The 15,007-nt window shown below is 38.3% G+C and overlaps 1 protein-coding gene across 2 annotated transcripts in view; it reads left to right on the plus strand.

Moving 5' to 3' along the window:
* Nucleotides 1-15,007, plus strand: part of Mpp6 (membrane palmitoylated protein 6) — an 87,254-nt gene that overhangs the window by 50,455 nt on the left and 21,792 nt on the right. Inside the window, exons 4-6 of one of the 2 annotated variants that reach the window (XM_028790082.1) lie at nt 1,382-1,534; nt 2,224-2,451; nt 14,924-14,965. In XM_028790082.1, the coding sequence (XP_028645915.1) occupies nt 1,382-1,534; nt 2,224-2,451; nt 14,924-14,965 (423 nt within the window). The remainder of the gene's footprint in view (nt 1-1,381; nt 1,535-2,223; nt 2,452-14,923; nt 14,966-15,007) is intronic. The other variant, XM_028790081.1, reaches the window with a different exon arrangement.

Consider the following 15,007-nt stretch of genomic DNA (forward strand, 5'->3'; position numbering starts at 1 on the left):
AAGGTAGCAAAATGATGAGTACTATTCTTTACCAATTTTTAAAGTAAGAGTTGTTTAAAATACCATTCTCAGTTGGTAACAAATGAACTTTTTAGTCCTTTTCATGTTTGCATATGTGTTTCACCTGTGTTCATATATGCAAAGTCTAATGGGCAAAGTCTGATGTATGTTTTCCTCAGTTACTCCCCTCTCTCCTTCTCTCCATCCCTTCTTCCCTCCCTCCTACCCTCCCTCCATCCCTCCCTCCTTCTCATTGTTTCTTTTTTGAGACAGTTTATCACCTGTTAGCCAGCAAGGGCCAGAGCAATCCTCCTGTTCCCACTTCTCAGAGCCGGGACACAGACGTGGACTACTTACCCAACTTTGTATGTGCGTGTTACGAATCTCACGCAGTACTCAGGCTTGCGGTCAAGCACTTGTCTTCTCAGCTGTCTTTCTAACGCTGTTTTTACATTTATTTTCCAGTAGCTTTGTAAACGATTTTATGAAATTACTAGAAATTGCCAGTTAAGCTAAACCCCAGATTGACTGTTTCTTGAATGTGCTGGTACTTGCCATCCTCTTCTATTTTGATTTGTCATGTTTAATGTGTATTCTGCGTACTCAGAAACTTTTTAACTTAGTGTTATTGCAAGTAGTGAATTAAAACAACTGCTTTAGGATAGGGAATTTTTAAAGTATTTACTATAAAAAAATGAAATTCCTGGACAACTACCTCAAAAATCAACCATAATAGCATACACATAATAAACATAGAAAGCAAAATGGACATTATATCCAGAACCATTTCTGATTCTTTTTTCCTTCCTTTAGTCTCTTTTATAGACTAAAACCTTAATTGGTGATACGCAAATTCCTTCTAGTCATGGAAGTTGCTGATATTTATTTTCTCTTAGGTATTTTTAGCATACCTTTTGTACATGTCCAAAGTCTATCATATTAATATGTCAGCATAATAAAAATTAGAGTCTTTATCACTCTTTTTTTTTTTTTTGTACCTTATAGATAGGGATTAGTGGTAAAGACTGAAGAGGATGCTGACCCTGCTGGTAGGAAATTTGTCACCTCCCTCTGCCTGGTTTGGAAACCCAGGTTTGGTTTCCAGTGAACATGACACTTTAAAATAAAAATATGTGACAAAATTCTACCAGTCTCTTCAGATCTGAAAACCTGAATATAATATTGTTTGTGATAATAAAATGATCTCGTTTTATTCTTTTAAAAAAGATTATATATGTATTTGACATAATTCATGTTGGGAATTTAATAATGTGTCCTTAGAAACTTTTAGTACTCTACAGTGATAATGAACTAATAAATTATTTTTAGCAACTTATTCCATCAGTAGCTAATAACCACAGGCTGTGTTGACTCCTTACAGTCGCTCCTGGAGGCCCATGATATTGTGGCATCGAAGTGTTATGATTCGCCTCCTTCAAGCCCAGAAATGAATATTCCTTCTCTCAATAATCAGTTATTGCCCGTAGATGCCATCCGTATTCTTGGTATTCACAAAAGAGCTGGAGAGCCGTTGGTGAGTAGACAAATGACTGTCTGTGTCTTAGATCTGAATTGTAGTGCTGTCTAGGCTGCTCCCTGTACGCTGGGAACCACCCATGCTTATTTTATCCGTGTTGTTGGCCTTCATAGAAATACACAGCAGACCATCTGTCAGTCCTGTAGCCTGTGACACATAAGCAAAATGAAACCTTAAACTGACTTAGAAGCTATAAATAGGCCAGTGGGAAACAGGAAAATGGTTTCATTTCTTCCCAGCCTTTTGGAAATTGTCTATTTGCTTTGTAATAATAACGCCAAAACAAGAAATTTGTTTTTAAAGTATATAAATTTAATAAACTTAAATGTATTTAAATTATAAAATTTAAAGTGTATACTTAGTAAATTATACTGAAGTATTAAAAAGTACAAAATATAAGCAGTGTAATTAGTTACTTCCTCTTAAACTTTTTACTTGTGGTTCCTAAAAAGAGTGATGTGTCAAACAGAACAAGTCAGCAATCTCTGTTGCTTCCTTTGTCTGTGGAATATAACTAGATTTTAAGAGTTAACCCAACTGCATGGCTGGTCTCTGATATCACAATTGCACTTTATTGGGATTGGACAGGAAAAAACATGGGAACAGAATTCACCAGCCTGGTTTCAGAATTATTTTGTTTGTATTCATTGATGTTTACATGGTTTTTGTTTTCCAATTTTCAATAGGGTGTAACATTTAGGGTTGAAAATAATGATCTGGTAATCGCCCGAATCCTTCATGGAGGGATGATAGATCGACAAGGTCTGCTTCATGTGGGTGATATCATTAAGGAAGTCAATGGCCATGAGGTCGGAAACAATCCAAAGGAATTACAAGAATTATTGAAAAATATTAGCGGAAGTGTCACCCTAAAAATTTTACCAAGTTATAGAGATACTATTACTCCTCAACAGGTTAGTGACAATTTCCTAGATGATATTAAGAATATTTTATTATTTTTTTTAGTCACTTTATTAGATAGGTGCTTAATTGTTACTATTTTGCTAAAGAGAGTTTGTCTTGGTAAAGTTTTGAATTTTTATATAATGTTATCTTAATACTGTAAAGGAAATAATAAGACATTTATTTGGACATTATGAACCCTGGTATTTGGGCACTCTACAGGCAGGTGTCTGGATAATTACAAAGCCTTCTTAAAAACTTACTGTTGTTGACGACATTTTTGACATCTCTTGTTTTTCAAACTTTATTCTAGGACCTTTGAGATGGTGTATTTCAGATTACCTCCAGGTTAATGCTTTGAAATATTTTAAATGACAGACAGTGTCTTATAGGTTAGATTAAAGATGATCTCGTACACGTAGATTTCACATGTTTCATGTGTATCTTAGGTACAATGAGTAAATGAACAGGAGAATGTACTAATGACGGAGATTTTTATCTCTTGTAATAATCATGAAATAATCCTAGTTCTTGGGAGATCGAAGCAGAAGGCCCCCAAGTTTGAACCTTAGCCTGGGATACATACAAAGATCCCCCCCACAAAAAAGAAAAGATGGAGATGGGTAGCATTCTGGTTTTGAGCTGGTCCTTAGAAGGTAAGACACACTACTTAATCATGATTTTCTTCTACAGATAAATTAGAGCTATGAAAATAGTGAACATTGTTTGCAGTAAAGGTAGATATCTGTTTTAGTTTCATCCCTAGTGCTATGGCAGTTAAGACTAACCATATTACCTTACTTTACAAAGACAACAATCATACAAGAAAAGACATTAGAATTTAGACTATGCCTGTTCTTCTGGGGCTGCCATCACCTCATTTGTGTATTTCCAATTGTGACAAAATGACATCTGCTTGAACCTGATTATGTTGGAAGAATATTTGTTATTTTGTTAGCTATTAATTAGAAATAGGAATTTTCCTCTCTGATCCCAACCAGAAGTCTTATAATTAAGTCACCAATGTGTATTAGTTACTTTCTCATTCTGTAACAACATGCCTGATGAAAGCAACTGAAGGAAGAAAGGGTTTATTTTGGCTCACAGTTTGTCAGAACAGTTCATGATGCTGGGAAAATCTTGGCAGCAAGAACTTAGGGGAGCTGGTCACAGTGTGTCCACAGTCAGGAAGCAGATAGAGACGAATGCTGGTTCAGGTCACTTTTTCTTTTTGTTTCAGTCTAGGATGCCAGCCCATGGAATAATACCATTCACATTTACTGTAGACCTTCTCTACTCAATTAAAACTTTCTAGAAATATCTTCCTAGATACTCCCACAGGTGTATTTCTATGGTGATTTCTTTCTTTCTTTCTTTCTTTCTTTCTTTCTTTCTTTCTTTCTTTCTTTCTTTCTCTCTCTCTCTCTCTCTCTCTCTCTTTCTTTCTTTCTTTCTTTCTTTTCAAATCATAATTTTTACTTATTCACACAGGGGTTATAAACACAAAACACAAAAAGGCAGGATGTGGGGATGACACTAGAGCATGGGTGTTCAGGGGGAATACAGATATCTTTCAGAACAGGGTATGGCTGGGTGAAGGTTCAGGGGACAGGTCGCTGTGACTCTGCCTATGATTCACTTGTCCTTATCTAAGTTGGTATTATCTGCCAAGGCTACCTATTTACAAGGTCTGTGACTATTCAGGCTGGTAAATTTCCACAAAAGCTGCCTGTCTACAATAGCTTATAGCCCTCTGTTTCAATGTTTTTCCACAGAGTCCCGAGACTTGGTGTTAGTATACATGTATGACAGGCCTATTGTTGATTTTAGGCCTATGGCTGATTTTAGGCCTTCAGTGTATAAGCAGGGCTGCCCCTGACATCTCCTCCCTTCTCTAAGTATAGAAGGGCTGTGGTGATTCTAATCTTGCGAAGGCGGGGATAGAGGCCTGACCTCCAGTAATCGAAGGGGACCTTGTAATGGCTCAGGTCCCCCATCGTTGTCCAGTGAGGCTCTATGGTGATTGCTAATCCTGTCTAGTTGATGAGAATCATACTGTGTATGTATATATAGTGGACTTTGCAGGTAAAACCCTCTTTGTTTCCTGTGTAAATTTGGTGAACTGAATAGCTTACTTCAGTATATGGATATTTAACTTTGGTTCAAGCATAAACTTTTCCCCAGTCTATAATGGGGTTTCTGGGTTTTATCTAGCCTTTACTAAGGAAGAGGATTCAAGTGTGAAGTGGAGAGTAGTAGTCATATGGCCTGTCTCTGGCTCATCTGACCAAGAAGAGGCACCATTGTGGGAAGCCTCCACCTGTACTCAGACTGGGATTTTTTTTTTTTATGAGCAGAAAATGATTATGTTGAAATAGTAAGCATAACCCAAGACTGTTCTCAACAAATATTGGGCATCTAAGAGATGGTGAGGATAAGGAAGAACATTTGCCCTTAGAACTGACTGTCTCACTTAGGAGCGACATCATCCAGTGCACTAGCTCCCACCACCACCTCATGCCCAGCTATGTTACCTTCTGCAGTCTCAGTGTCCCATGGTCAAGGAAAGTCTAAAAATACTAAGAAAATTCCTGAGATACTCATAATTTAAATGTGCATTATTCTGTGCATGGTGAGGAATTTGTTCTTCATACTTTAGTTCCACCCAGAACCTGAACCATCCCCTTGTTCAGAGTATTGTATGTAGTACCCACTTCCTAGTAGCTTTGTCAGTTAGCAGAACACCTATGCTGGTGTATCAGCTTGTATTCAAGTAATTCCTGCTGTGCATTTCAACCATAAAACATAAACAATTCAAATATGCCAACTCAAAAGCCATGGGGTGCTCTAGAGCTTTAATGGTAACAGCTCTCAGTCTAGCAAGAAAAGAAAGACTACTGATCTGTGGGAACAACACATCTCTCTACACAACGTTGTAAAAGAAAAGAAATACGCTAGTTGACTGAATGGTCTGAAGCAATAAATTTTGGTCACCGTGTGTGTTAAGTGCATAGTTAACAGTAGGTTATAAAGCCGAATACTTTCCTAAGTTTAGTCTCCCATTGTACATCTTAGGTCTTCCATGGATTCCTGTGCTTGGAGCCTATTGTACTTCTGTAGCTTGCTGTGAGAGTAGAAGCTCTCCTGCCAGGGTTGTGGTTTTTTCAAAGCACAGTAGATCCTCTATGTCAGAAACACTTGGGATGCTGCTGGCTTGCAGTCCCAAGTCATCTTTGAGTCGTGTGATGTGCAGTTTACAGTGTAAGAATTGGGTAAGCTAGACGTTGTAGCTACTTTGGAAGTCAGATATGATTTGGGTTTTAGAAAGGTGTAAATAATTGAACTTATAAAGCCTGCGCTAGTTTTTGTCTATGAAAAATGGTTTGGGGAGCAATTTATTTCGATTTTAGAAATTTCAGTCTAGGAATACTTAGCCACATTTTTGGGCTATTGTGGCAAAGTATGACTGTGGAAAGGCAGGGCAGGGCAAAGTTGCTCACCACAGGAGGGCTGAAAACAGAAATAGGAAAGGAGCAGGGCAGTGTGTATCCTCCAGACATGCTTCCCATGACCAGGTACTTCCAAGCAACCTCACTTTCTAATTACCTGTTGAGTATGAATTCCTCAGTGGATCTGCCCCATTAATGAAGCTAGTACCTCTACAGTGAACCTCAATGATTGGATCTGCCATCTGGGGTCCAAGAATTCAACACATGAGATGCTAAGGAGAATATATATAAATCATAACACAGAGAAACTGATAGCAGTTCTCCTTTGCTTAACCTTTAAGACAAGTATGACCTGGACACTAAGAATCCGATAGGAAAATAAGTAATAACTTTATTTCATTCGACAAAATAATAGCAAATCAAAGTTAATTTTCTGTAAAAACTAAAGTTGATAAAGTTTGTCCAAGTTGAATTTATTGAAAGTATGCTAGTATAGTTTCTTACAAGAAAATCCATATATATAACTGATCATATTAACAAATTAAGAGAGAATAACTTCAATAGAGGTATGATTAAATTTTGCTCAGATTCATGTGTCTTTTTTTTTTTTTAACAAAGAAAGCATTTAAGTGAGGGCTTGTTTACAGTTGCAGAGGGTCTATCCATTATCATCATGAAAGAGGGCATAACTCCACATATGGCAATGAGGAGTAGCTGAACTAAGCACTTTATATTCCTGATCTACAGGCAGGCATAGGCAAGCAGACAGACATGGAGAGGGAACAATGAGGGAGAGAAAAAAAGAGAGAAGTATAGATGGTAGAGATAGATATAGACAGACACAGACAGACAGACCGACAGACAGACATGGGCATGGACTTTTGAAGGTTTAAAGCCTACCCTCAGTGACATGCCTCCTTCAACAAGGCCACACCCCCTTTCAAACAGGTCACTTGGGAATTCAGCATGGAAATAAGTAGTTGAGCTTGTGGGGGTTATTCTCACTCAAACCACCACAAAGAACTTCTACCAGTGGTGAAGACTTCCACTTGAATTCATCTTAAAGAAACATCCATTTATTGTAATTTATTCTTAGTTGTGTGAAAATGGACACATGTACACTATATAATGACTTGAATAAAATAAAGGATGACATTGTAGTAGGTAGGTTTTATCAAAGTGTAGATTAGGATTAGGGATTTAAGCCGGGCAGTGGTGGCTCCCAGCACTTGGGAGGCAGAGGCATGCTGATTTCTGAGTTCGAGGCCAGCCTGGTCTACCAAGTGAGTTCCAGGGCTGCCAGGGCTACACAGAGAAACCCTGTCTTGAAAAACCAAACCAAACCAAAACAAAAAAAAAAAAAGGATTAGGGATTTACAAAGGAAAAACAAAAAAACAAAAACAGCTAGATAATTTTAGGCATAGTATTGCTTTTAAATACAAACCAAAGACATAATCCATGAAAGCTATAAGCTTCCTACTTGTGGAAGGCAATGTTAAGGGACTGAGAAAAGCTACATACTTTAAGAAAATCTCTACAAAACAATAATGTCTGAACAATGAGTGATGCTAAACATGGCTAGTTTAACTCAGCTGTAGAGTAAGAATGGATTAGATTTAAAATGTGAGCAAGAGAGATGGGCAGGCAGTGATAAAGGAGAACAAACCCAGCAAACAGGTGAACGAAGGGATACTCAAGGCGATGTCCTACCAGGGAAACTGAAAAGACACAGCGTGCTGCACTCTATTCAGTGGCCAAAACCAACCGGGAAGCAAACTCCCAAGTGAGGCTGTAGAGCAACAGGAACAGATAGATAGCTCCCTTGCTTGCAGAAACATGAAATGGGAGGCCCTTCTGGAGGACAGTTGATAGTTTCTTTCTTTTTTTCCCCCCTCACATGTCTTTTTAAAGTACTAATAAAGTAGGAAGAGGAAGTTGAAAGTCTGACTGCTGTTTATAGTGAGGGCATGGCTGCTCTGAAGTATGGTTGGGATGAAGGGCTTTTTTATCATACAGATGAGGGATAGTACAACCAAAGGCATCTGGAAGAGCCCAGAGAGGGAGAGAAAGTAGTAGACAACATGCCCAGGTGAATGGACCAGGGTGCAGGGGATGTCATGACAGGAAGACAAAAGAGAGAACCAGGAGAGCGGGGACCAAGAGAGCATATGGCTGAAATGGCAGGGTTATATGGAAATGAAAGGCTGGGGGAAGAAAGTCCAAGAGCTGGAGAAGTGTAGGGTAGGGAGGCAGGATGAGAAGAGCCAAGAGGAGCTCCAGGGACTGTGTGCTCCTGGAGTCCAGCATGAGTTTGGTATGTGGACAGGCACCAGGAACATTTGTCCTGAGTTTCAGCATCAGAAGCTGAACTCTGAGCTAGTCTACCTGACACCTCACCACAGCCAACTCTAGTCCTTAGGAGGTCTCATTTCCGTCAAAAAAAGAGCCCATGATAAACCAAAGAAACTATCGGAATCATACACAGTCCTGCACGGGGGAAGGAAGTGCCTTCAAATGGCTGTTAGAGCAAACACTTTCCAGCTCTAGTTTTCCTTAAAGACATTAGGAGTAGGCAGTATCTGGTGCTAAAGTTTAGTATGTTTGCAAACTGCGGAATAGAAATCTACTAACATTCAGACATTTCTGGCACCACACACACTTCAGCATTCCCAGCCATTGTGGGACAGCAGCTGACAGAAATGCCACCCAGGATCTTAACCCAGCCTGGCCCTGACAGACTACAGAGCCCTGGCAGATGCAATGGAAAAGCACAACTTCTGCTGGAGGGAAGAGGGTGAGCTTGTTCAGAATATTGATGAAGCTGCAAACAATAAAGTAAACTGAACTGACTCAACTTCAAGAATAAACTAGCAAGGATTTGATTGCTTTGAAAACTCATTTGGGATAGTATGAAACATCCTTAATACTTTAAATTTCAAGATTCTCGGACTGAAACTTTCAGTTAATTATTGCCTATATTCAGTTATTTGTTTGCTATTGATTAATCCAAAGAGGCCAAGAAGTAAAGTCTAAAATAAAGATAAATAAAGCTTTTGCCTCATTGAAGCTAAAAAAATAAAATGGAAGGAGAGAGAAAGGTGCTGACTAGCATTGCCTCCGCCAGTGTTTTCTCGAGGATTCAGTAAGTATGGTGTGACAAAAATATAGAGACAGAATTGCTGCAGAAGAAGAAGTAAAACCATAAATATACATTAATATAAGCTTTATCCTTGGAACCCACCCCAGGAAACTACAAATCTAGAAATATAGAGTACTTAATCAGATTCAGTTTTTTTTCATATCAAGCAACTAAAAACATAAATAAGACATCATTTGCAATAGAGTCGCCTTAATGCCTGAGACTAAATCTAACAAACTAGTTCAAGTCCTCCACACAAAAGAATTATGAAGATGTTCTCAATAAATACAGTGTTATGGAAATGTCCATTTTCTTCACATTGATTTACAGACCCAGAGGTTTGTCAATGAAAATTCAAGCAAGGTTTTTCTTCATCTTGCTGAGAAGAAGGGCCAGGAAAAGCAGGAGTGGTGGCATCTTAGTTCCTTTCCTTGTTGCTGTGCAGCTTTAAGGAGAAAGTGTAATTCTGGTTCCCAGTTCAAGGGTAGAGTCCACCATAGTACAGAGGTTTGACAGGAACAGAAGCCTGAGCAGCTGGTTACCTTGAATGCAGTCAGGAGGCAGAGAGCAGTAATATCTTGTTCCCAGCGTCCTTCTATTTTTACAGTCCAGGACTCCAGCCCAGAAAATGGTGCCACCCACAGTAAGTGGGTCTTCCCACCTCTATTAAGCTAATCAAAGTGTCCGCTCAGTTGTAAGACCAGGAGCCTATCTCCTAGATGATTCTAGACTTCATTGAATTGAAGGTTGGGATCACAATTATTTTATTTTTATCTTTATTTTTCTCTCATACAAGACATCCTGACCATAACCATCACAATTAGTAATGTGCAGGTGTACGTATTATGATGTCTGCATAGGAATGGATAGCATGGTCAGTGGAAGAGAGAATTCAGAAAGAGATGTAAGCATGTATATTACTTTGGTTTCTAAGAGAATGGAAGAAAATTGAATATTCATAAAGATAATATCTATAATTATGTCATTGTTTCATATTCCACATAAAATCAAGTGAAAACAGTCCCTTGGTCAGTAAACATCTGAAAACACTAAAAATCACAGTATAAGATGCTCTCTTTTACAGCTCAGCAAAATTCATACAGGAATCTACAATGTCTCCTTTATTAATAATAAAAGTAGCATTGGCATAGCACATTGATGGGAAGGAAGTTTAGTAATGTCTCTTAGAGTGGAATCTCCATGTGTTCTACAACTCAGTTGTTTCCTAGAAAAATCCTTACATATATAGTCAGAAATTCATTAACAAGTATGTAAATCCTAAAACATTAGTGCACATCTTATGGTACTATTTTTATTTTTAAATGACTACATATTTTCTAATTTACATAGACAGAATTAAATCTACATCCAGAAGGAAAGCAGGGGGTTGAATACAAGATGTAAAGTAAAGGTCATCTTGTCCGAGAAGGCAGGATAATGGGTTGGGATGAAATGAGAGCAGGAGAACCAGGTTTTGAGCTTATGTTTTGGGTGGCAAGCCCATGGTTCTTTTTTATGTAATTTACTAAATAATTGCAGCCTATAGGAGTAACTCAAGTGTGGTTTAAATGGAAGAATTTCAAGTTGTAATTTTTAAGTATACAGTTTTGTAGACGTGAGTATTCATAATGGACCTGTGACATCATTAACACAATTAAAATAAGCTTAGTGGTCACTCCTGAGTTGTGTGAGACTGTTGGTGTCTCTCCTTCCTGTTTCTCATGTTTTCTCCCTCACTCCAGGCAACTGCCCTTCTGCATTCTGTCACTGTTAGTCTGCGTTCCTATATGGTCATATAAGCAGAATTATATTTATTTGGATTTCAGATTTTTAATATATTTTTATTCACTGAGGATTTCATATGTGCATATAATATATTTTTATTTTGTTCACCCCATACTCCTCCTAACTCCTCCCAGATGTGCCTCTCACTCTCTCCTGACTTTGTGTCCTCTGAGTACAGTTTGTGCTGCCCATTTACTCATGGTGTTGGGCCTGGCCTCTGTCTCTTTTAGAAAGCTTTAGCTGTCAAAGGCTCAGATAAAGGTTCCTGGGGCTCTCCCTCCATGCTGGAATGCTGACTGGCTTGATCTTGTGCAGGCCTTATACAGGCTAGCACAGCTGCTATGAGTACAGCAGTTCTGCCACGTCCACAAGATGCTGTTAGGTTCTGCTCCTCCCTAACCTCTAGCTCTTAGTCTTTCTGCCTCTTTCATCCTTCGTGGTCCCTGGGCCTCACAGGGAATGGATATAGTACATATAGATGTCCCATCTGTTGCTGAACACTCTGAACATTTATACATTTTGACCTATTATAAGTTTCTCCTTTAACCACTGTGCCCCACACAAGAGAAACTTCTCTGATTGAGTCTGAGAGCTCTACTAATTTGTGGTGATAGTGATTTGACTTTATTAGCCATTTTGATGCATATTCATTTAGTATGTGTGCTCCCCAGCCATATACAAAATTAGAGTTAACTCAGACCCAGAATGACAGAGGTTTCATGTTCTCATTTATATATGAGAACATGAGTCAGATTTTTGATTTGTGTGTCTAAATTGAAGGTCCTTTAGAATCTAGGAAACTAGATGAATTTCAGTTTTTACCTGACTTCTTTCAGCACAAATATGCTTGATTTATCCATTTTGCTTATTTGTGTTGATAAGTTTGTACCTTTTTATTGATCTAACATTTCATTGCATGGGCATACCAATTTGTATATTATAAACTGGCTGGTAAACATTTTCGTTATTACAATTTGGACTATTACAGATTAAAACAGCTAGGGATATACATACCTAGGTATTGAGAGTTGGTCATGTGATAGGTGTATGTTGAAATTTTAGAGAAAAAGTGATTGTAGCAATCCTACCAGCATTGCCTGAGTTTATTTTACTCAGCCTCTTGGCTATATTTGGTATGACCAGTCTTTAGTTTCAGTCAATATAATGATGTATATTAGTAACTAAATGTAATTTTAATTTGCATATCACTAATGACATAATTATATATTATATATATGATATTAGACATTTTTCATGTGCTTATTTTCTATGATTTTACCCACTCAGTCAAGTTCACATGTCTTTGTCTACTTTGTGCTGTTCTCTTACTTGATTTTAGTGTGCTGGCTAGTTTTATGTCAACTTGACACAAGCTAAAATCACCGAAGATGAGGGAACCCCTGTTGAGGAAATAGATCAGACTGTAGGAAGGCAAGCCTGTAGGGCATTTCCTTAATTAGTGGTTGACTAGGGTTAAAAGGAAGCCCACTGTAAGTGGAGTTCCTCCTGAGCTGGTGGCCCTGGGTTCTCTAAGTAGGTGGAGCAAGCGAGGGAACAGCACTCACTTCTCTGTGGTTTCTGCATCAGCTCACTCTTGCAGGTTCCTATCTGGTTTGAGTTCTGCATTGGCTTCCCTTGATGGATTGTATGAAAGCTATTTAATAAACCTTGTCCTCCGCACGTTGCTTGGTTATGCTCTTTCTCCACAGTAATATTAACCCAAGACACCTGGATACAAATGTCTCATCATTGTGATTTGCGAGATTCTCATCCAGTTTTCAAATCTGTGATTATCCTTTCTTAGTCCCCTGAGTGTGGGGTCACAGTCTCGTCCTTCTGTGCCAGCTCTGCAATTGAGTCCTTATTATATGTGCTGTGCTCTACTTAACAATTGGAATTCTTCCTATAGTTTCTCAAAAATAAGAGTATAATGTGTAAAATTTAAATATTTTACTGGTGTTGCTGATACAGGTTCTCACTGTGTAGCCCAGGCTGGCCTTCAAGTCATTGGTAATCCTTACCTCCTGAGTGTTAGGGTTATAGGTGCAGATTACCACATTTGGTTGCACTGTCTTGTTTACTGAATTGTTTCATATTTGCTATTTCTGACACACACACACACACACACACACACACACACACACACACACACAGACACACTGACACTTTTAGGGTCTTTGACTTGGTTTGCTGGTTTCATTTTTGAGCACATCATCCTGTAGTGCAAGCTGACCTCCCCCTCACTAGTTACTATGTAGTTAAGGATGACTTTGAACTATTTCCCAAATGCTGGGATTATAGTGTGTACCACTACATCTGGATGTTCTGGACTCTTCTTAATTGATTCTTCTTCCTGTTCCAGGTTATTTGTTCTACTTATCTGCATTTTGTTGTTGTTTTTTTTGTTTGGAGTTTTTTGAGAACTTATGAAAATATATTTTGCACTATTTCTACCTTTCTTTCTTCTACAACAGCCTCCTGTGTCCTTCCCTACATACACACTCTGACATATATGACCTCCTTGTCTATGATTGTCACTGTTAAACAGCACGCATGGCTTACTGATCCCTGTAGTATAGCTTTCATGTACATGTTTAGAGCAGACCATTTGGGATTCAGGAACACATCTGGGGCTCTTGACCCTGGGGATGACTGGTTGGCTGTATTTTTCCCATCACCCATTAATTTCCTGTAGTTTTTTTGTATAAGTGTGAGACTCTGAAATTCCCTTCCTGTCACTGGCATATAGACTGGTATATCATCATTTTGCAGGTCTTGTTTAGGCAACTCATCTTTGGTAAACAGATTGCTCCTGATCTTTTTAGTTACTAGTTACTAGTACTTCAGAAGTTACTAGTATTATATATGAATCATTTCACATGTATTTGAGTAATATAACTGCTGAATCCATTTCCAGAAGTGGATTACTAGGTCAGAGGGTTTATGTGTTTGTGATCTTGGTAATTATTGCCAAATTGTTCTCTCAAGAAGTTGGAGCATTCTTCCACAAGCCTGTTAGGAAAATCCCTATTAGCACTCTCCTGTCTGCAGACTGTCAAATATTTGAGTTTCTGTTAGCTAGTAAGTTAGTTAGTTAGTTAGTTAGTTAGTTAATATGAAGAAGGTGTCATCCTAGTCGGATTTTAATTTTCATTTCTACTCAGAATAGTTTGCACACCTATGTTTAAAAGCTATTTGTGCCGGGCAGTGGTGGCGCACGCCTTTAATCCCAGCACTTGGGAGGCAGAGGCAGGTGAATTTCTGAGTTTGAGGCCAGCCTGGTCTACAGAGTGAGTTCTAGGACAGCCAGGGCTACACAGGGAAACCCTGTCTCGAAAAACAAAAAATCCTCCCCCGAAAAAACCCCTGCTATTTGTGCTTCACTTTGTCTACCATCTATTTAAAATCGTTGGTCATTCCATTTCTCTTGAATGGTGAGAATACAGAATTGAAATATTTTAATTGTTGTTTAGTAACTTAAAGTTGGCATTCATAAACTATTTTGTAGTACAGTTCATAAAATATAGCATGTCAACACTTAAATGATTTTAAAGATTTTATAAAACTCCTAAGTCAAAGGCTAGACTAATTGATTTTTCAGACCAATTTTACCAAAGTTTAATCTGAGTTTTTTGAGCATGAGGGTAATGTTCCAAAAGTAGTTTAATGAGGCAAAGAACTACTCCTTTTCATAATCTGTTTACATCTGAATTGGGTGTTGGTATCTCCAAACAGGGTAACTAATGTTTAAATTTGGAAGACACTTGTAACTTTACAAAGTATTCTTCCACAATCAAGAATGTTGAACACCCTTGCGTAGGTGGCCTGAGGCCTTTTGTTCAGTGGGCCTTTCTCCAGAAGTAAGGAATATACTGCTAGTTTCGTAACTGCTCACACAGTGTCTTCTCTGTCTCATGCCAAATGTCTGCAGCTTTTTGCTTGTATTATTTATAATTTACAGGTGTTCTAACCTGTGAACAATTAATTAGGAAGGAAGTTGCTTTACCAATGAGTGAAGTAATAAAATGAGCCAGTAGCTTGCTTAGGTTTTGTTACATTATAAGTTAAAAGTCTGGCTTTATTTATGCAATTGAAAAATATATTTTTAGAGTTACGTCAATATGGAGAGGCACCCAGCCCACGTCCGTCAGGTATGATATCATGTGAAAACATTCTCTGGTATTCCCGTTGTT

This window comes from Grammomys surdaster, unplaced genomic scaffold (genome assembly GCF_004785775.1).
Source record: "Grammomys surdaster isolate TR1022 unplaced genomic scaffold, NIH_TR_1.0 125861, whole genome shotgun sequence".
NCBI lineage: Eukaryota > Metazoa > Chordata > Mammalia > Rodentia > Muridae > Grammomys > Grammomys surdaster.